This window comes from Musa acuminata, chromosome BXJ2-4, assembly GCF_036884655.1.
Source record: "Musa acuminata AAA Group cultivar baxijiao chromosome BXJ2-4, Cavendish_Baxijiao_AAA, whole genome shotgun sequence".
NCBI lineage: Eukaryota > Viridiplantae > Streptophyta > Magnoliopsida > Zingiberales > Musaceae > Musa > Musa acuminata.
In genome coordinates this window covers 1271545-1294259 of record NC_088341.1, presented here as the reverse complement: position 1 = coordinate 1294259, position 22715 = coordinate 1271545, and the positions used below count along the sequence as shown (strand labels likewise).

The 22715-nt window shown below is 35.4% G+C and overlaps 2 protein-coding genes across 2 annotated transcripts; both read left to right on the top strand.

Annotated features, from left to right (window-relative positions):
• The first annotated feature begins 2272 nt into the window (after positions 1 to 2272).
• Positions 2273 to 7753, top strand: LOC103980351 (COBRA-like protein 1). Its single transcript, XM_009396727.3, has 6 exons — positions 2273 to 2511; positions 3667 to 3746; positions 3994 to 4450; positions 6397 to 6556; positions 6636 to 6913; positions 7211 to 7753. The coding sequence occupies exons 1-6, from the start codon at positions 2400 to 2402 to the stop codon at positions 7495 to 7497; spliced, it is 1374 nt and encodes a 457-aa protein (XP_009395002.2). The 5' UTR covers positions 2273 to 2399; the 3' UTR covers positions 7498 to 7753.
• Positions 7754 to 15945: 8192 nt separating this feature from the next.
• LOC135608874 (protein DROOPING LEAF-like) lies at positions 15946 to 19841 on the top strand. Its single transcript, XM_065101923.1, has 7 exons — positions 15946 to 16509; positions 17488 to 17619; positions 17879 to 17975; positions 18065 to 18113; positions 19304 to 19379; positions 19462 to 19539; positions 19621 to 19841. The coding sequence occupies exons 1-7, from the start codon at positions 16441 to 16443 to the stop codon at positions 19681 to 19683; spliced, it is 564 nt and encodes a 187-aa protein (XP_064957995.1). The 5' UTR covers positions 15946 to 16440; the 3' UTR covers positions 19684 to 19841.
• Positions 19842 to 22715: the final 2874 nt, after the last annotated feature.

Below are 22715 nucleotides of genomic sequence, written 5' to 3'. Positions count from 1 at the left end.
TGGTTGGGATGCAAGCTAATGAGTCAGTGGAATAGTTCCATATCAGAGTTGTACCAAGTAATATAAACTCTGTAACATCATTCGATATACTTAATACAAAGTCGGTATCCATCAGTCCATTACATGATGGTAGAAGGTTTGTACTAGATAATTTATTATATATATATTTTTTGTTAGTATGCCTTAATGTTATCATTACTATAAGGGTAATTTACCAAAATAATTCTGGGGTTTTACCATGGGTATCCTTATTTTAAAAATATCAAAAATATCTCGAAACTTAGGTTGTTCCTTTTTATTGAATCGAGTGGCTTGATTCAAACCCGATTGATCCAAGGATTGGTTCGGTGTAGTAGAGATATTGGTTCAGGTCAAATCCATTCAAGTCAATTCTAAAGTGGACCGGGTTGGATTTCGGGTTGGGTCGAGTTTGAGGTAAATGACAAGCGGGGCTAAATGAAGGTTACACCGAACAAGTATAATCTTAGTATAGGCAATGACAACCGCTCCTCTTCCGATAACAAATGACGGCAACAAACTCCTTTACTTCTCTCCGATAGCAAATGACGGCAACAAACTCCTTTACTTCTCTCCGATAGCAAATGGTGGCTACATCTTCTCTTCTCCGGTGATGACGAACTTCTCTACTCCTCTCCGACAACGAACGACGATGGCATCCTCCCCTTGCTAGTGTTGGCTTCTTTATAGCAGCTTTGTCGACAACATCGCTGAACGATGACAATCTTATCTCCTCTTTGACTGTGAATGATAATGTCTTCGTCGGTGACATCATATTATCATGCACTAAGTTGGTCCTCTCTTCTCGTCTCCCTTGTTCCTTCACTTCATCACCCTCATTTCGTATCCGGAGGTTGTCTTCTCTCTCTGATAACCTCTTCAATTGTTACTGTATATTTTTGTTAGGATTATTTGAGTCAACTATACTCCTATAGTTTGCAAAATTTTGCATCAGATTGTTAATTGCTTCATTTATTTTACTATTCTCATCCATCTTCTCTGAATCTTCAAGTTCCTAATAGTAACATACATACCGAGCAAATTCTTCAATTCAATGACCTTGATTCATAGATATAGTGCGATGCAATAATTTGCTAATCAAATAAAAGATGGTCCATAAGATGAAATTTAAACAGTATTAAAACAAGTATCTTGCATTATACGAAGCAACAAAGTACGCTTAATTAGATTTTACAAAAAGAATAATCTAATATAAATCGTAGCAAATTGCTAGTCTGATCTAGTTCATATCAAACGAATCAGTTCAACCCAAATAAACTAGAGTCACTCATGACCAATAGTTATCGACTATCTTTTTTTTTTTATTTTATAGAGGGTATTTTGATCGTAGTAATGTGAAAAAATAATTTTTTTTGACTAAATTACCCTTCTTATAATTCTAAAATTAATAGAGATAAGGTAAAATATCATCCTTCTTTTAAATTCTATACAGTCATAATAATATCTTTTATGTAAAAGATTAATGGAATGAATTTCCATGAAAAATTATTTATGTTTTTCTGCATATCATTCATTATACGAGTAGTTCTTGATGTACCTAATCAAGAACTTGCCTAATTATGCAGATAAAGAAAGCATGTGTCGGCAAACCATTTCTCTATCCAGCAACCTGCAATGATTGAAGGAAAAGTAGCCGATGCTTTCAACAACAGTTTTAAATGAGTGAATTCTCAAAAGAAAAAAGAGGAAAATAATATTTTTTTTATACATTTATATACATCTGTTTCCTTAGTCATTCTTGGAATATTTGATTCTGAAATGGATTTGCTGGTTGGTGGATTTCCCAAATCAATAGACCCAACTTGGTGGGTGTGGAAATGGGACTCCTCGTCGATGAAATGCATGAGGTTTATTTGTTGATGGGTATAGGGGACCAACCAATGATAGAGATGGATTGAATGGCTAATCTACAAAGTTAATTGAGACTGCATGGAGTAAATCTTGTTTATTACTCCATATTATACTTGCCAATCGAAGCAAATGCTATAAATTGGATTGTTTCATCAACTCGACCCTGTCGTTCGATAACACCCAACTAAAAATTATTATTCTTGTGAGCTTTAGAAATGTAAAAACATGTTAAAACTGGAAACTGAGAGATCCATTGAAGGCAGTATTTTTCCATGGATCACATGACTTGGAGTGTTGGATTTTGTGTGTGTGTGTGTGTGTGCTGACACCTCACAGGACAGCTCTTTCCTAGCAACCTACTTAAACACTCATTATTACTACATCGTGAGGTTCTCTCTCTCTCTCTCTCACATACTAAAAGAAAGGGGTTGGTGTTTACTTTCTCTGCTCTCCTGTCTCATTGCTGCAGGAGTGCAGATCTGAGAGCCTCCCCACGACTAGCAGCGGTGATGGATCTGAGCTCCTCCAGATCGATCTTCGGCGGATCTGTAGGAAAGCTCGCACCTTTGGCCATTTCCCTCCTGTTCTTCCTGGTCTTGTCCGCTCTGATCCCATCCACAGGTCAATTCCTAGTTCATTTTCTCCTTACCAAGTGCTCCATTCTTCTCAACATTTGATCTTTTCGTCTCAAAATCCAAGTTTTCCACTCAAAATGCTTGAGGTTGATGCTCATTGTCACGGGTTTCGTCGGAGATGGTGGTAAAATGGTAAAGGGGAAGCTTGTTGTCCTTAGATATTGCTCCATTCTTCTCAATATTGGGACATTTGGTCTCGAATTAGCTTTTTCTACTCGATCTGGCTGAGTTCGGTCCTCTTCGTGATGGGTTTCCCCGGAGCTTAAGCTCTTCTTTTGTAATTGCTACTGGATTTCTTTTTTGTTTTCTCCAAAAAAAAGATATAGTTACCGATCTAGCTCTAGTGTGTTCAGTATTTAAGGATTATAATACCTGCAGAAATAGGACATCTCTGTCTCATTAGATAGCTGAGATGCAATTGTTTAGGGTGGAGCCTCGAATTTTGGTAATTGGTTTTCTATATTTGCGGCACTACGTTTTCTTTTCATTAAGAACATGATTTGCAACTGTTTTTTCTTATTTTTAAGTCACTACTGGAGAAGAGTAGTTTCTGATCTAGCTCTCTTTAGTTCAGTACTTGAGGATTTTAGTACCTGCAGAAATAGATGTCTGCCTAATTAAATCTCTAGTTGTTGCAAGGTTGATTTTTCTTTGTTTTAGCCAAAATGAATGACCATGTTTTTTTTGAATTGCTGAATACAAACACCAATGCTGATTGTACCCAATTTTCTTAGTGATGTTCACAAGATGTACATCTTGCAGGTGATAAAACTGATTAAAATTTTTTATCTCACCAGTGACGAAAAACGTAAGAATAATGCCGTTAAATTAACATGTTATTACGGAGGGAAAAAAATTAGTGGTAAAATTTAGGGTGTTTGGTGCACATATTGTTGAAGAATTAGTTAATGTTATCTAGGAGGAATGGCCTGAATGGGTGATTGTAAAATAATTTTCAATACAAAAAACCTTTTTCTTAGATATTCAAACTCTATTCCATTTCTTGATGTTCAAGAATGTTCATATCTATATCCACTATTTGTTTGGTTCAGTGTTATATTCAGTAGATCCAAAAAATTTCTTATAATGTTTCTTTTGTAATTCATGTTTCAACCTTTTTTTTTATTTTTTTGCTTAACAGAGGCTTATGATTCACTGGATCCAAATGGAAATATAACAATCAAATGGGATATTATGCAATGGACACCAGATGGTTATGTTGTAAGTACAAAAGATGGTCATTGGTCTATTTTCCTGAAATTATATGATGCTCACATGGCCAATTCTTTTGCATTCAGCTTGGCCATGCATAATTTCACATAGTTCATGATTGAAAAGACAACTGAAATTAATGTTAAGTGCAAACCATATTTCTTTGTTGAGATCATCTTGGCAAAAAGTGTTCTCAATTTACGTAGCAACTGAATTGCGTCTACAATCAAAATATTGATATATGAATTATTTTCAGGCTGTTGTTACGATGTTCAATTTCCAGCAATATCGTCACATCCAAGCACCTGGGTGGACTCTTGGGTGGACCTGGGCAAAGAAGGAAGTCATCTGGTCTATGGTAGGAGCCCAGACCACGGAGCAAGGTGATTGCTCAAGGTTTAAGGGGAACACTCCGCACTGCTGTAAGAAGGATCCGACAGTTGTGGATCTACTTCCTGGAACTCCATACAACCAGCAAATAGCCAATTGTTGCAAAGGAGGAGTGATTAATTCATGGGTTCAGGATCCAGCTAATGCTGCAAGTTCATTCCAGGTCAGTGTTGGTGCAGCAGGAACCACCAACAAGACCGTGCGTGTGCCGAAAAACTTCACCTTGAGGGCTCCAGGACCTGGGTATACGTGTGGAATAGCAAAAATTGTAAAGCCCACTAAATTTGTTACACAAGATGGAAGGAGAACAACCCAAGCTCTGAGTAAGTTATCAAAGATAACCTGCAAAAATCTAGTGTTTTGAAACTTTGAATAGGATAGGATTTCAGGTTTTAGATACAACTGTTATATCGCACATGGACATGTCATAATATCCCAAGCATTTGGGTTGGTTAAATATGTCTTTTCCCATCATTGAGCTTTGTGTAATATGATATCCAGATAGAATAGAATAGAAGCATTCAATTTTATTTTATTATTTTTATTAAAGTCTTCTTAAGTCTCCTCTACCTCGCACTATTTATCTCAATCCACAACATTATTTAACTACAACATCTATAGATCTTGAAATATGTTCATATAATTTTAGATGTTTTTTTATTCTGATCCTCTATTGAACCAATACCTAATTGTTTCCAAATAAAAATATTTGTTTAATTCTTTTTTTTTGTAATTCCATATGTTCATCTCAAGATTTCATCTCAGCTAAACTAATTTTTTATATGCATGCTATTTATTATTCGTTCAATACTCTGATCCATAAATCATAATCAACCTTACAAATATCTTATAAAATATATTTTTTAATCTTACAGTGACATGATGATAAGACAACCATCACAATGCTCCTATCTACTTTTTAACTATCTAGCTTTTACTCTATGAATAATGTGTTAGTTATTCTCTCATTTGTATTGAATAATAGATCCGAGGTGCTTCAAATTTTTTACTTATAGAAACTTCTTATCCATCTATCTGTAGCACACCCTTTTTCTTTTTCTAATACATTCAAAACTATATATGTTCAATCTTAGTCCTACTTAACTAAATCTTTTAGTTTCAAATCGGTCTTCATAACTTTCATCAATCGGCACAATATCATCAACAAGTAATATATTTTGTGGGGATATTCCTATATATGAGTAGTAAATGGGTCCATTAGCAATATAAGAAGATAAGATTTTAGGACTAATCCTTGATGTAGTCCTATAGTATAGGAAATATGATACATACAATCCCTATAGCCCTAGCAATTGTAAATACTATATCATACATGTCTTTTATTACATTGATATAATTCTTAGATGCTCTTTTCTTTTTAAAATCCATCATAATAAATCTATAGGTACTATATAATTAACCTTTTTCTATGTCAATGTAAACCATATATAGACCTTTTTCCTTCTCTCTATATTTTATATTAATTATCTCAATAAATAAAAAACATTTGTGGTTGATCACTTGATCTTTTGGGCATAAAATCAAAAAACATTCTCAAGATATTCATTTCGTTTCTTCTTCTTTTTTTAATTACACTTTCTCAAATTTTCAGTGTGACTCATTAGTTAAATCCTCTATCATTAGAGTAATTTTGAATGCCTGTCTGGTTCTTATAAATTGTCTTTAAAGTTCCTCCCTGGTTCATTGGACATGATACTCAAAATTTTGTTAATAATCTAGTTAACCAAACTACCCTCCGATATCCTATAATATTCAAATCTGAAGTAGGGCTGCCATCATGTCCTACACTTTTACCTAATTTTATCCTATTTAAATCTTTATTTTTCTTATTTGTTCTGATTTTACCAACAAATCCATGATGTCTAAGCTTCTTGCTATATTCTATCTCTTAAGGCTAAGTCATCAATAGAATGTTTATTAAATGATGTATAAATCTTCATTTATCCTTAATTTTAATATTGTTGACAAGCAACTTTTGATGTTTCCGTTTTACATTTAACATTTGCACTTTGGCAGTCTAATAAACATCCTTTTCTCCACCTGTCTTATGGTAAAAACTATCACATGCCTTATATTTTGTAGTAAACTCACAAACATTTTGGTTTCTTTTTTAATTACTAAATATCTTTTAAGAATTTCCTCATTTTTATAGTAAATTCACAAACTTTTTAGTAAACTAAATATTTTGTTGCATGCTCTCTTTGTAGTGATTGCTTGCTTTAAAATATTTTTTGAAATTTAATTGCAGTGACGTGGAATGTTACATGTACATATTCCCAATTTCTTGCTCAGAAGACACCTACTTGCTGTGTATCACTTTCATCTTTCTATAATGACACGATTGTTAACTGTCCGACATGCACTTGTGGGTGCCAGAACAATGCAACTCAGCCGGGAAGCTGCGTGGAGTGAGTTAAAATGTGAAACTCTTTCTATTGCTGACAATTTTAGTTCATCTCTTACTGATGTCTTGGTTTACTATGGCAGAGGAGATTCGCCTTATTTAGCTTCCGCGGTCAATGGTCCTGGCAAAAACAGCTTCACACCGCTGGTCCAGTGTACATCACATATGTGCCCCGTAAGAGTGCATTGGCACGTTAAACTTAACTACAAGGAATACTGGCGCGTGAAGATTGCAATAACAAATTTCAACTACCGGATGAATTATACGCAGTGGAACCTTGTCATCCAGCATCCGAATCTTGACAATCTCACTCAACTCTTTAGCTTCAATTACAAGTCGTTGACGCCATATGGGGGAATAAGTAAGTTTCTTCTATTCAATTTTACTTTTCTAAGGCCACTCTGTGGATTTTCCTCTTATTTGTATCATGGAACTGTTAGTGGATGAATATTATCCCTATAGTCATGATGACTCTTAACTCTGTTATCTAATTTTGCAAGAACACCTTATGATTTAAGTTTGCCTCTATCGATCTACCTTATATATGTGCATATTTCTTTCTTATTGACTCAAAAAGAATTACAAACCTGGAGTACATGTTGCTTACTATTTTCTTCCTCTTCCGTGATCATAATCTTAAATGCATTCCATGTCACAGATGATACTGCAATGCTATGGGGTGTCAAGTACTACAATGACTTGCTCATGGAAGCTGGACCTTATGGAAATGTACAGTCGGAACTTCTATTCAAGAAGGATCCATCAACTTTTACTTTCGAAAAGGGATGGGCCTTTCCACGGCGCATCTACTTCAACGGCGACAACTGTGTCATGCCTCCGCCAGACTCATATCCGTGGTTACCAAATGCTGCCTCGCAGTTGATGAGCACCTCGACGATGGCCCTTCTTACTGCTTTGTCTTGGTTGCTAATCTACTGTGTCTAGGAAGTTCTTCAGGTTTGCTTGGAATTTTTATTTATATGTAAACACATTTCAGCTTCTGGATTTTGGACAGAGAAGGATCAGTCTCTCTTACACCAAAGGAATCTTAAATGTTGTAAATTGGTATTTTGAACATTTCTTTACCGATGTTGTGCTTAAATTCTTGTAATGTTGTTGTCATTTATGTCACAACCTTATTTGTAAAAGGATAGACAGACACCCATGATAATTTATATTTGTCAAAATCCTTAAAAAGATAGATTGATTGGTGTGGTAAAAATGGAACCTCATTTCTTGTGTGGCTTGAATTGTATCTCATGATGCATGAAGGTCTCATCCTTACAGAATGGAGTATATATTAGAAGGATCTTATGCAAGTTATCTAAACAAGCAATTCATATGTTCTTATTTGCAAGTATCTGTCTTGGTATCTATGATCTAAACATCTTTTTACAGTTTGACTACAGTTGACTTGGTGAATGTACACCTAAATATTCTAATATTGCGGCATCATCATCATCATCATCATCATCATTTTTATCTCATATTTTAAATAGATAAATTGTGCTTATTTTAAATTTGATTAAAAAATTAGAATCCCAATTTAAATGAATTAAGCTAATTGAGAGTCGCAACACATGGGGCCCATTTGGATCTTGAAAAACCATCCATATTTGGTAAACCAAATCAACTCACGCCAATTGGATAGATTCACATCTATTTCCGTTGATTGGATATGCCATGTTAGCTCTTAGGTATTAATTGCACGTGCCACGTCAGCATAACATACATATAAAGGGAATATTTTCTAATTAAGCCGCTTCATGCTTTGTGACCGACGATGATTATAATAAGATGTATGCTTTTACTTCAAACCAACTATCAAATTCGAACATTCAAACTCCTTAATAGTTTTTTTTTTCTCTCATAATAAACACTGGTTGAAGTTAAGTTCTCTCTCCCCTAAGCGATGTTTAGAAAACACTCGAGCAATTGGGCGACATCGGATCAATTTTGCCATATGGATTGACGATCAAAATTGTGGATAGTATTATTTTGTGGTCTTGAAATTCAGGAAAGAATATTTTTATCTTCTTCTCTTTTGAGAATACTTTAAATCACTATTTTACGCATCGACAATCGGTTTGATAAACTCAAGTTAACTACTAGTAATCATGGTTATCAGTTTCAATTATTTGATCGTCAAGATTTTAATATTCTTCGAAGGGGGTATTAAAATCAATTTGATTTTTAATGTTATTATACTTATGACCAATTGGATATTAACTACAAATGTCTTATATATATATATATATATATATATATATATGTGATTTTTCCTTTATCTTTCTTTAAGAAAGCATTCTTCTTCCTCCATATACTGATGCCTTTGCTAATTTTATCATGCTCAATAAGCAGAGATATATTGTGATCTGTCTCTAAAAAAATCATTCTGATATTCCAAAAAATTCAACTAGTTTTTGTAAGTTTGAATTTCTTTCATGTGCCCAACTTGTTCGCCTGAAAGAAGAAGAAGAAGAAGAAGAAGAAGAAGAAGAAAAAAGGTGTGGGAAGATGTTCACTAATTTGCTACAGATGAAGAGTATTTGTTGCATTCCTTTTGATCATAGAATTTGTGGTAATGCATAGTGGAGTGTAAGCAACTATTTCCAAACCAAATAAGAATCATAGATCTCAAAATTTACCTTGCATGGAAGTTGAACTCAGATCTGGATGAAAGAAGAACAAGCCTAGGATAAAATCCAACATTGCAGATTCTCTCAGCTCCATCCTCAGATCTCTGTTGAGCAAAACAAGCTATCCCCAGAAGTGATTTGAGATTCAAGTGCCTGACCTTTCAGAGGAGGAAGAATGATGGTATGGAGATTTATGGAGGAAGAGAAAGGTCTCCCATCATTTTCAATCATTCTCTTCCATTTTAATTTCTCTCCTTTAAAGCAATGTGTTTGGTGAAGGTGAGGTAAACGTGCATACTTGGGGGATTTGAGGAGTATCCATCAAAAAGGAAATAAACATAAGAATTAGGATGAATTGTTTTGTTCATTTACCCCTTCATTCTTTGGAAGCTCCATTAATCTTCAAAAGCTAAGAAAACAAACAAATAAAAGATAATTTGCTACCTCACTATGATGGGATAATTTACTCATTAATTTATTGAAAACTCGTGTTTAACTCATTCTTCTATTGAGTCTAAACTATTAATTCAAAATACTTATAATGATAATAAAACCCATCTATCCCTCACTTTCAATATAGTATGACTTGTAAATTCATGCATGAGTGATTTTTTTCTACTAAGCCTCTCATTATGTTCAACACCAAATTGACTCTAGTATTATTTATCGCAATCTAACTCGATGAGATAATTGACCGAATAACTAGTTAGAGTCTAAAAAATTGACCCAAAATGCCTAGCATCGGTTCTTCGTCATCCTCCACTTGTGATTTATACATAGGACCAAACCAGGGTATTACATAATTGATCAGAAGTGATTTATCTGATAAATTGCTTTATAGAATTGTTCTTGGATGAGCTTTTCTGATAACAATGAAAGACAGTGAAATAAATTTCCTCCACATGAAGACAATAAAATGTTCTGTTCATGTTTTATAAGGTTAAGAGGAGTTGGCAGCAAGTACGCAGTCACCATCCGAAGAATACTTCCCAACCTTTCTCCAAGAACAGCAATCATGAAAATTAAAGTAGGTTGATGGTAAGCATCAGCTACGTTTGTTCTAAAGTGAATAGAGCTTGAGACTGAGGCCTTGCCAGTACATCCAGAGTAAATCCAAAGGTTTTGTTGATGTTACAGTGTAGAGCAATTGACTTCAAACTTGAAACCTCAAGTAGATTGATATGATAGTAAAATTGGAACAATATGCCTTGATCATTGGCTTGATTTGCTATGTATCTATCTGCATTGATTCCTGCATTAAAAGAAAAAAAGGATAGCTGAGATAACTATGGAACACTAAAAGATTAAATAGTAATTGTTGGGGATGGAGGAGCAAAAAGAAACAAAATACTACGATACGAGTAAAAAGAATCCTTTCGACTCAAGAAAATTGATGTAGTATAAAAACAGGAGAATTGATAAGACACTTACAAGAAGATACCAAATGCACACAGATTCTCTATCTTTCTCTGCTTGCTATCTCAATCTCTCTATCTTGCTACATAAACTACGGTCCTATTTATAAGACTTAGTGACAATTACCCTATAACTACTAGATCATGAGGTAGTTAATGAAATCACCTTATAACTACTAGATCATGATTGAAGCGGTTATTGAAATCATTATGTAACCACTAGATCATGATAACAATCTAGATAGATAACTATGAATCAAATCTCAACAGTAATACGATAAAAGAGACTATTTCTATAATCCAGCCCAGATAAGATCTGGATTCATTACATGGGGACAATGATTTCTCCTGCATGCCTTGATCAGGGGTGTGAACTTGAAATTATTTTCGTATGAGACCTATAGAAACAATTGAACCTGTTCCTGATCATTTGCTCTACTTGTTGGAAAATTTAAATTGATGTCTAATCATTAAAACAAAGATCTGATATCTTGATTATTAGGCTTTATTAACATGTAAATCTTCAATAACTTGGCCTTATATCTTAAGAACAACAACTTCTGATCTTGAAACAAAAAACTCCTCATAATCTAACGAATCACACAAAATCTGGTGTTCGTTCTTCTATTTGATTGCTTCTAAATTGGTTCTTTGACATGAAACATGCTCTTAGAGTTTTCAATATGATCTTTGGTAAATTCTATCTACTCTATTTACACTAATTCTTGATCTGCCATAACTTTCATGCCAATAGTGATAGTAGAAGTATCATTAGAAAAATTGAAATACATTATGGTTTTTGATTTTGATCATTGGTTTCAGTAGGATTTTTATTTTCTAGAATTTATGATCGTCCGTGTTGGAAAAGAGTTGTTTTTATCGTTACTTTCTTTTGGTATAAAAAGAAATTTAGCCCATGATATAACCCATCTAGTTGTTCATTCAAATATTATTCTCACTTTTAATGTAAGAATTAAAACCATTATACGATGCATATGATGATGGTCAGTCAAGTAGTGATTTCATGTCATGACGTATTCTTTTAGTATTAGACTGACTTTGATATTATTTGTTTCGACCGATCCAATGAGATAACTAACGAAAATGACAGTAACATTCTTAACTTATTCTCTCACTCTCCATATGAAATATAACTTTGACCTATAAACTGAAAAGGTTGGCCCATTAGATTCTCTCTAGGTCGCATCTGCTGTGCTCTCTCTTGATAGACCATCGGCTTATCTTATCCGAATGTTGGTGTTTACTTGCTTCACATCCGATACGATGATCAAATTAAGTTCGTCTATGTGCGTTACGTGCATGAACCAAATCAAGTCAATTTAATAGTAGCGAAGTAGAAGGTATTGAGCAGTGAACAGTACTGTGTTGGGTTCGCAGCAGGTTGAGTTTTGTTTAGGCTGAGCTGAGGTTTGCCTACTGATATATTGTGTCAAACGCCAGCAGTGAATGATTTCTGATCTCTGGACTGAGACACAACGAAGAAAAAGTGATGATTTGCATCAGTCTCATCTCAGTTATAACCCCACCCCTCCTTCGAATACTAGCAGATGCTGCTACGAAGTATGGGAGTTCTTTCCCATGCATCCATTCTACTTAGTGGAAACAGTACATCAGACTCAATGTACTGCATGAGTTAGTCGTTCTTCCTACCACAAGTTGCATCTCTCTATCTCTGCATGCCTCTCGAACATGCATCACCGATGACACTCTAAAATGTCCATATCTCCTCTACTGGGATCAGACGCTTTATTATTATGAGAGGGAAGGCAGCGTAAGGACATAACCTTGGTTGGTCTTAAAGGACACAGCCTTCTTCAACCCTAGCTAGCTTCTGCTTGAGATCTTTGTCGTCCACCATTGCCTTCGGATTGATTCATCCTATTCATAATTTTCTAGAGTGGCCCCATCCATATTCTATTTAATTATGTTACAGCTATGTAATTGATCTTATAGTCGTATAGATGTTCACATGTTCCACTAATAATGATCAATTAGGTTATATATATATATATATGTATATATATCTTCAAATTTTCTTTTATGGAAGTTCATAAAAGATGATCTAAGAAAAAATATAATTATAAAAATGAAGCTTATGAAACCCCTTATAATAAGTTGAGCATTCAATTTTTCCTCTCTATCTTCATAATGACATTATGGGTGCTTGGTGCCAATTTTGCTTCATAATTTTTTGGCACAGTTATATTGAAATTGATTTTGTGACATTGTCAAGATAAAATTCCTTGTATATATATGACACAAGATTAAGAAAGATAAGATAAAATGTTAGAGCCTTTCATAACTCATAGAGAAGGCATAGAGGAGAAAGATACATATAATAAAAGAGACACTAGAAATTTCACCTAACTTTACTGCAACTTCAATCTTATAAGGACACTATCAATAGAATAACTTGATAAAAATACTGAACAGTCAATCCTATCTAATGTTCAATTTGATATTCCAACTCAAAAGGCCAATTATAGGATATAATCTTGTGAAGAGTGTAGCTCCACATCTACAAATCTATCTCATTGGGTCCATCGATCTATATTTTCTTCAAAGGAGAGGAGGCATTTACATAGAGGCTTTAATTGCACTTAACTCAAGATCATAAAATACCTAATATATATGCAAATATTCTAACATTGATGTGGCTAACAAATTATCAATTTGGATATCCAACATAAGATTAGTTGTCAATATTTTCCTTGGGCCAACATAGTACCTCATCATGTTGGAATCCATATAGAGACAACAAAGACAAATCAATCTGAGAGATCATGATGTTGTGAGATATGTCACTATTTGGGCCCCTAAATTATTGCTCGTGGTCGAGTGAGAGAGAAGATCCATGTAAACTTTCTTATACCTAGTTGAATATTCATCAAATAAATTATGTTCTCCTCTTCATCTATAAGGAATTACGGTTATATTGTTCGAAGTATTTCACCTACATAATTTCTATATATTTTTTTTCCTTTGTTGGTGTTAAAATTTTCTTCTTTTTGATGTGTCTTCATCTCAAAGCTACACTTACATAAATTTTCAGATGTGTCTTCATGTAAACTTTCTTCTTTTCGATGTGTCTTAATGAAAATTTTCACCTTGAAATTTTCATTCAAGGTGAAGCACCAAATTAGACTCTTAACTAGAAAATTTCTTTTTGCTCAAACCATTTGGAGGATCTGCACCCATTGATTGGCTCGAGAGATTTGATACTTGAGAACGAGTTGTGACCATCAATGAATTATCAGCCAAACATTTTGTAGCATGCATTTCTTGCCATTGGAGTTTAAAGTTCGAGCAAACATTTTATTAAAATGTTGGTTGAAGGAAGCTTGATGGGGCAACCAATGGCGATTGACTTGTCAATGTCTCATATTTAAATTAATAGATATGTCACCCAAGCATTATCATATTTGAGTATATGCAAAAGAAAACAAAAAAGCAACTAGAATTAATATAGGAACTAAGAACTTACACCAAATATTTACTAAAAAATAATATAGGAACTAAGAACTTACACCAAATAAGTGGGGGAAACATAGTAGGAGTCATAGAAGTTTGTTCACTTATTTAAGTCACCACTAGCTAGTTTTTCACTGACATTTTCTTTTTGTTAGTCAATTGGATCCAATGGAGGGAGACTAAACAAAAACAATGAATGTTTCATCTAATGGCACATTAGTTGTGAGCAAAACTGTGATTTATCCAGTTGATACATGTAATACATCCATTGTAATACATGTAACTCTTTGTGCAAGTGAAACAAGAAAAGGAAAGAAGCTCATCGATGAACGCACTTCCCATCGTAGAAGATATATCAATCAATAAGAAGCCCTCCTAACCTAAGTGCTTACGACTTGCTATTTAGGTGGACGAGTGTTGTGTCATCTCTTACCTACATAATTCAAGTACATCAAGATTTTGAGAGACCACATCGCCTCTGGTAAAAATGATCAATCTGCCCAAATGTATAATTTCTTTCCATAAGATCTGGAAATCATCTTTCAAGCATGGTATAGAGCAATATCTGTCGTCCTACTGAGACTTAAACTGGATGCCAGATTGTCCCAACATGACAATAGGCTGATTGGATTTGCATGTAAGTATTACTAAATATTAGAAAGAAAACTCTGAATCAAAAGTGGTTCGGAAAATACTTAAACTATAATAAACTGAGGGTCCTTTCGGAAAATATATTCTTTTTCATATCAACATGAATCATTGGAACAAGACATCCAACAATGCAAGTTCAACCCCCCCAAGGATCCATCCTCCAAAACAAAAAGGAAAATAGATGAATAGTAATTTAGGCTAAACTCATGGATTGTTATTATTATTAGTATTATTGCTTAGAAAATGGAAACAGGTTTATCTTCTGGCACAGAATAGGAGTACTCGTGAGAGTGTGGACTGCTGACACCCCCAACCAAACAAGAGAGAATAATTTGAAGCTGTGAAAAAGGTGAGCAACAAACATGCCATGAGCGCACATTTGCTTACCTACCTCAGTAGTCGGGTCAAGAAGGTGTGTCTGTGGGTGTATTATATTGTGTGGGTTAGGACATGGGATCTCAAGCTGTCCAATCCACCAGAGACTTCCCCAAAATGGTAGAGAAAGTGAGGCCTGGTTTGGACCTACTGACGGTGGCTAAACCCACCAAAGGTGACAAGCTGCTCCTCTCCCTCTCCCTCTCCTCCTTGAGCTCTTCCCTCGCCGCAGAGCCTACAGGTGCTGAGAGCCAAAAGGCTATGATGGATGGAGACAAAGGCGTGGTTATACGAAGTGGGCAAGCGTGAGGGCGCGTCGGGGGTTGCCCTTCTTTTGCTCCTATGGGAAACCCAGGATTCGTCACATCACTTTGCGCACTCGGTGGCCCCTTGAGACAGCGACAACTGATCCCCTCCTCCTTTTCCCACCCTTTTCATCTCTCCTCCTCCTCCTCCTCCTCCTCCACCTCCTAGTTCTCTCAACTCAATCTTCTCGCGCCGCATGAACATCTCATGGAAAGTAGTTTTAGTTCATCTTAACCTGTGATGGGGATTAGATATGGCTTGGATTACAAGATGGGGATGCAGCTACAAGTTTCCCAGATTTGGTGGAATCATGGAAGGCCATATGCAGCAGAAAATATCTCAGAATTGAAACCCTGAGTTGTGCTTTTTATTATCTATAGGAAATGAAGCTTCCTTTGCTAGATCTTTGTCGACCTGTAATGGGGATTGATACGGACTGGTGAAAGATATCTGCAAATCTTTCTTGTTAGATATGTGTTGGATTATCCCAATGTCTTCATATGCTAACACACATTCGGATTACATGTGTTAATCCCCAATTGTAGTTGTGTAGATGAGGCTTTCCACCTTGGAGTTACAAAACCTAGCAGATGCAGTAGCTGTCACTCAACAAGGAGATCAGTAGCCCCTCTTTTTGTGACATTGACCAAGATATAATAATCTGAGAAGGAGAGAAAGAATGAAGTCAAATATCTTATGTAATCTGTAGATCCAAGTTCAAGATATCACGAGAAACTGGAAGCAGACAATTAACTTTCTGCGCAATAGCTGGGGTTGGCGGTGTCGTACGTGCCATGAGTGGGGTTTTCCGCCGGGCATTATTGCCAGAATAGAAACCCTAAAGCCATGGTGCATGCCACACTTACCGTGCCCAACTCTTGGACACACAAAGAAAGAGAGTGAGAGAGAGAGAGAGAGAGGAGTCCACCACTTCCCCGCCCTGATCTCTTCTCCTCATCATCCTCCTCCTCCTTGGCTTGTCTCTTCTTCTTCTTCTTCCTGTAGTACTCATGGATTTGGTCTCTCCCACTGAGCACTTGTGCTACGTCCGCTGCACCTACTGCAACACAGTTCTTGCGGTAATTCCTCGGAGTAGAAGCCTAAGAAATAACAGAACATGATGCTTTGGATGTGCAGGAAAGATGGACATCAGAAAGAAGCATCTTCCTCACACCAACAAGAGTTTGCTTTCTGTGCCAGATTTCTACTTCACATCATGTTTTCTTTGATTCTACTGTCAACTAGCGTCCAAGGGCTAGGACTCCTCAAAGCAGACTTGATCTTATATTCTCTCTTAACCTTTTGTTCACTTTCAGTACTCATCTGTTAACCATGGGTGACATTTGAGAAGCTACTGTTCTTGTTGATATACTGCTCATGTTGCTGTATGATCTACAGAGAAATCCTGATGGTCTTCTATGTTCTTTCTGTCTAGGAATATGAACACACATGAGACTTGCACACCTCTTCTATCTTGCTATTTGAGGTAAAACAAGTGGAAATTTTACAGAGCAAAAGTAGCAATTTAAGGAGGAGACCCAATATTGTACATGCATGAGGAAGCTCAAGATGAATGCTCAATTTTCTTAATCCTCTTGCTCATGCGAGTCTTCTCAGTAGTTTAGGGTCGGAGTTGCAAGAAAATATAAGGAAGCTTGTTAATTAGAAATTAAGAATTGTTCGACCTTTACAACTTTGCCATGCCTCTCTATTGTTATGTTGATTCTTCTGTCTCCTCATCATAGCATTACAAGATCATACATACGATGATCAACTTTGATATGGGTTCCTTTGCCTTCCTTTTAACCAAGTTTATCAGATCTTCAGCTTGATTGTACTCCACTCCTTAATTAATGAACTAAGATGATCTTATTTCTAATTCTAGAGTTTATGTCAATAATTCTTTTACTTTTCTATTGAGGATCTTCTTGCACACAAGCAGATCTCACTGTCAGAAAAGAAAATGGATACTATGGCAAATTAAGGCACCACAAGGTGCAAAGAAGTAAGTTACCACTTGCTCTTGAATGGTGACAGACTCTTTCCCTTGGCTGCAGGTTGGAGTTCCATGCAAGAGGCTGATGGACACAGTCACCGTGAAATGTGGTCACTGTAACCATCTCTCCTTCCTCAGCCCCAGACCCTTGGTGCAGTCCCCGAGCCCCACCGACTATGAGATGGGTCTTCAGGTACACTTCTCCTGGTCTATCAAATTTATATTACTTATTAGTAATGCCTTGTCTAGTTTTTGGATCTCTATTTCATGTTTGTTGTAAGCTTTACTTGTAATCAGGAACTACTTTTTCTTTGGCAGCAGTAGTGATAAGCTACATGATGTAGCTTATAGGCCTAATAGTCACTTTGGATGTTGTTTCCTTTCTGCTTTAGAAGAAGAGAAATGGATGAGGAAGTTCATTACATATGACAATGATCTTTATGTTGAATTAGGGTCCTTGCACTGAATGCCTGAGGGGCCAACCTTTGCCACCACCACCATCAAGTTCAAGTGAACAAATGATCCAGAAACCAACATACGTCGTCAAACGTAGGTTTTTGGTTACTATTCTTGCCCAAATTTGTGTTCTTTGCTGGACTTTCTTTCATTTTCTGAGGATAATTTTTTGTTGATGGCAGCTCCTGAGAAGAAACACAGGATGCCTTCGGCCTATAATCGCTTCATGAAGTAAGAATGATATATGTTTATTTTTCGTAACATCTCGTTGAATTTGATCTGAGTTTACCATAACCAGCAAAAACCTTACTCTGGTAGCCAACTAAGACATGAAATAGCAGACTGTAACAAACATTCTCGATCCATCTTCGAATTTTGCAAAAGCCTCTACATCAGCTTCCCTACAAATAATGCAGCAAAATCCTACTTTTAAGCTTTCAGGAAAAGCATAAAGACCTGTCTATAGGTATAACCCTTCAAACAAGTATAGCACAGCTTTTCCGTAGATATTTTTCTGAAGTTAAGCTATAGCACTGTAAAAGAACAATTCTGATACTCGCCTCATCTTTCTGTGAAATTTCAATTAAAGAGGAAGAAAACTATTCAGCAAAGAGACATGAGTTGAGGACCTCCTCCTCTAATAACATATTAAAGCTTTAATATCTTCCAATCCATCTAAGAAGTTATGCTGATAGATGATAGGTATAATTGTTTGCATTTGAGCACTACATCTCTGATAGCCTTTCTCTTTCGAGGTACCTGCGAGATCCATCCTCCATTGATGCAACTTTACTTGATTCACATGAGAACTCTGAGTTGTAGTAAAGCTGAATCAGAAAATTCTAATGCTTATATATGCTGGATATAACATGTGAGATTTGTTGTCCTGGTTTTGTTTGTAGATCTTAAATAAGCATGTGGTATCCTATGATGCTGATGCAGTAATATTAACCTTTACATCTTTTAAATGAGCCATGCTAATAATTTCTTTCGACAAATCTCAAATCAGAAAACACCTGAGAGCATAGATTATACGACAGTTTTGGAAGGAGAACATAAGGACAATAGAAATAAATATAGAGGAAATAAAGACATCAAGAGGTATTAAAAAAAGCCTTCTCGATCGAAAGGGAACAGTTTTAATATCTAAAATTTATATGAATATACTGAACAAGCAGAAAAATTTTCAGATTGAACACTCCCACTTGATATCTGATGCAGTTTGTGTGGTTAGATAGCTTATCATTCAACTGAAAATTAGGTTTCTCTAAAAGATGTTCTAACCAAGCCAATAAACACATTCTGGCTCTCCAATTAATCTCGAGATCAAATTATGCAACTTCATCTTGAACGTGTGTACATTATTGCTGGAAAAAGAATCCACAAATTACATGCATGACTCAAAATTCGTATCATTACAGGGAGGAAATACAACGAATCAAAGCAGCTAAGCCGGATATTCCTCACCGAGAAGCTTTTAGCATGGCTGCTAAGAATGTGAGTTTTCACCAAACTGATCTATTTCTTTAGATATCAATGATATCGCTATCTTACATTTTCACTGTTGCATGAACTGAAGTGGGCTAAATGTGATCCTCGTTGCTCAACCATCGCTTCGATCTCTGGTAACAGTAAACTGCCTTCCGTTCCTCAAGTGGTAACTCCAATCACAAACTAACCATTCATTCTCTAATCACCATAAGAGAATTGTTTACGTCCTCTTGTCTTAATGGAACAGGAAAGCAGTTGCCCCACCATAGAAAGCTCCAAGGTTTACAAGCAAATGGAACAAAAGGATTAGGTCCCAGTAAAAGTCTGCAGCTCTCTCTCTCTTTCTCTCACTTCATTGTGATGTACTGATGGTGGTAGTTTTTGTTGGATGTTGCCCTCTCTCTATAACTAAGAAACATCTATAATGATGTAGTACTTCCTAGTTATGATTATTGACTCTTATGCATGCATTGCAGTTGGAGATGAACTGATAGAATTTGGCTAACATACTGACCTACTATTTGGTGCCTGGCCAGTGAAAGAGGTTTGAAGTAAGAGGACTGCCCTCCAATTTTAATGAGATTATAACAGGTTCATTGAGGTGGACATGCTTTGACATAAGGAGGATATATCAGGATGTGTGTCAAATGTAGTAGTGAAGTTGCTGATGTGATCTATATATGCGGTTTACATGAGCTAAAAATTATGTGCTGACCAAGACAGAGATTTGACAGTGCTTGCTGTGACAAATTGATGAAACTGCACAAAGGATTTGCCGGACGGTATGTATTTATGGATTTTGGACAGAATTTGCATTTCAAATTAATCAAGATGAAGTTACATGCATAAACTGAAGTACACTGCTTCAGTTAGTTTCATCTAAAGAAGCTATTTGAATTCTCATTTTGTTCTATAGAATGTTATCCTGAGATCACATTGTTCCTACAAGAGAAAGTCCTACGCCTATGTTCTCTCTCAAATATTTTCTAATGTTCTACCCACATATTTTTTATGGAGCCAGAAATGCATTAAAAAAAAAGAAAACATTTTACATGTAATCCTTTTGGATTTCTTTTGAAATTTAGGTGTGGGTTAAATTTTACCCATCTTGTTTTACGACATGTAAATAGGAAAAAAAAAACTAGAATGAAACTGTTCATAATTTACCTGCTTTTTTTACTGTAGCCAATACAATTATCTTGGCTCATAAAATGTATTTAGTTAAGTTGAGACTGTTAATATCATTTGCGAAGGTTGTTAAAGATTTGAGCCCACAGAATTTACGATTTACTATCAAAGTCTTTACTATACTAGCTAACATCCTCAAAGGATAAGGTTTCAAATCCTTATTCTTTGATAGTTTGTATATTTATTCTAATACTTTTTAGAAGATATAAGTAATCTAAATAGAGGGAAGGTTGATGAAATAAAAATATCTGTTTATGTGATTGTGTGTGAAGTAATGAGACATGAGGTTTAAGAGAAAGGTTCAAAGTATAAGGCAGAAAGTATAGTCTATGATATGATATAGATTATGTGAAACCATCAACTTTGCTAATGCATGATATTGACAAAATATCCTTTTAATTTTTTGAATACATCAAAAAATTATAACTTTCCACTTGCTCATTAACCTCATACAAATTATAGGAATTTAACACTAGTTTGAGAGGATTGACATCATTCATTCATTTTTAGCTGATTGTTATTTAAAAATTCTTATTGATTGTAGCTTAGTACACATGAAATCAGATGGAATTCACAATCCAAAACCACTGAATGCCAAATATACTCAAATAAGGAAGTGGCTGACATTCAATATATTGTTGTGTTGGATGAACTTTCTAAGATTGGGAATCACACTGTAACGCAAGTTGAGAAAAATGTGCTAATGCATGCATACATAAGTAAAAAATCAAAAAATAAATATGTAAATCACGATATGTTGAAGTTGTAGCAAATGTTTGCATCACAATCTTCCACAACAACAAAATAGAAAAGTAAGGATTGTGCTTCCCTTTGATCTTAATGTTATTTGTATCGAATTCTTGAATTTGAGAATTTAAGAACGTGACTATATTTTTTTTTCACATTATATATATATAATGGATATATTAACAAGTTGATCTTAAAATAAGTTGGTGTTGGTCCATATCTAGTTGCCTAAATTTGTAAGCTTTAGTGTATAATTTTCTGAATAAATATATAGGAATATCAATTATATTCGTATGTATGGATATTTGTGAGGACCATCTCTAATGAGACGGGGATGAAAAAATCTAAACCAGGATAGGGGTGGATTGAGAGCATTTGCATAAATACGGGATGAGGATGGGTAGAGCACTCCCCATCTTGTATTTATACTCGACCCATTAATCTGTGGGTTGAGATGTTAGGCCGAAACACTATACTGGTAAGACTTTCATTATTCAAATTAAGCTAGGTCAACATTCATTGAATAGATTATAATTAGATTAAGAATCATTTGGTTCAAATGAATCAAATGAAATATTTCCTCGTTCAATAGGAATAATTTCTCCCCTTAGTCTTACGTTTTGTATGCACCCAACCTTTAATGGCAAGTGATGCTACAACAATTATTTGACTTATCTTCATTAGTCCTCCTCTTCTCTCTGTTAACAAATAACGATTCCTCTAGTAGTTACAAATGGTGAACAATGAACAACAGTGATGATTCTTCATCATTCTTCTCTTCCTATTGCACACACCCTCCTCCCTCTTCTCAGTTTTTTCATTCATTGCAATACTCTCGCCTCTCATTGTAGCCCCTTGCCCCATCATCGCAATTGTTCTTGCCCATCTCATAGGTCTACCTCGTCAACTATTATAGCAATCATCACTTTCCTTGATCCTCCTCTATCTTCCCCTACCTCTCTCATATGCTATGATTCTATTTATATTAATTTTTTTTATTATATATAAAATTTAATATTATTAATTAGGTTTGATAGTAGTTTTATTTTTAAAAATAAATAAATTAGTTAGGAGAATATGAAAAACTCCCCGGTTCCCCACCCCTAACGAGGATTCCCCATCCTCACTAAATGGGGAATAGGATGAGGATGAGAGATGAAAAATAAGATGGAGATAGGGACAAAGGGAGCATTCCCTGCTCATCTCACCCCCCACCCCTCGCTGACATCCCTATGAAGATATTAGCTTAACAAGAAAGGCTATACTTTCTGCCTTATACTTTGAACCATATTAATAGCATATTAATCCACCCAACCCGTCGGAGATGTCTATTGTTCAGTGCACATAAACACAAGAAGGAAACAGAAGCAGGGTAGAAATATTTCCACCACCATTATGCGTTTGGAA

Excerpts from the sequence above, each read along its gene's own strand:
- LOC135608874 (XM_065101923.1), top strand. The coding sequence starts at position 16,441 with ATGGATTTGGTCTCTCCCACTGAGCACTTGTGCTACGTCCGCTGCACC. Across the intron at positions 17,620-17,878 it reads ACTATGAGATGGGTCTTCAG|GGTCCTTGCACTGAATGCCT; the intron begins GTACACTTCTCC and ends ATGTTGAATTAG. Across the intron at positions 18,114-19,303 it reads GCCTATAATCGCTTCATGAA|GGAGGAAATACAACGAATCA; the intron begins GTAAGAATGATA and ends GTATCATTACAG.
- LOC103980351 (XM_009396727.3), top strand. The coding sequence starts at position 2,400 with ATGGATCTGAGCTCCTCCAGATCGATCTTCGGCGGATCTGTAGGAAAG. Across the intron at positions 2,512-3,666 it reads CGCTCTGATCCCATCCACAG|AGGCTTATGATTCACTGGAT; the intron begins GTCAATTCCTAG and ends TTTGCTTAACAG. Across the intron at positions 6,914-7,210 it reads GACGCCATATGGGGGAATAA|ATGATACTGCAATGCTATGG; the intron begins GTAAGTTTCTTC and ends TCCATGTCACAG.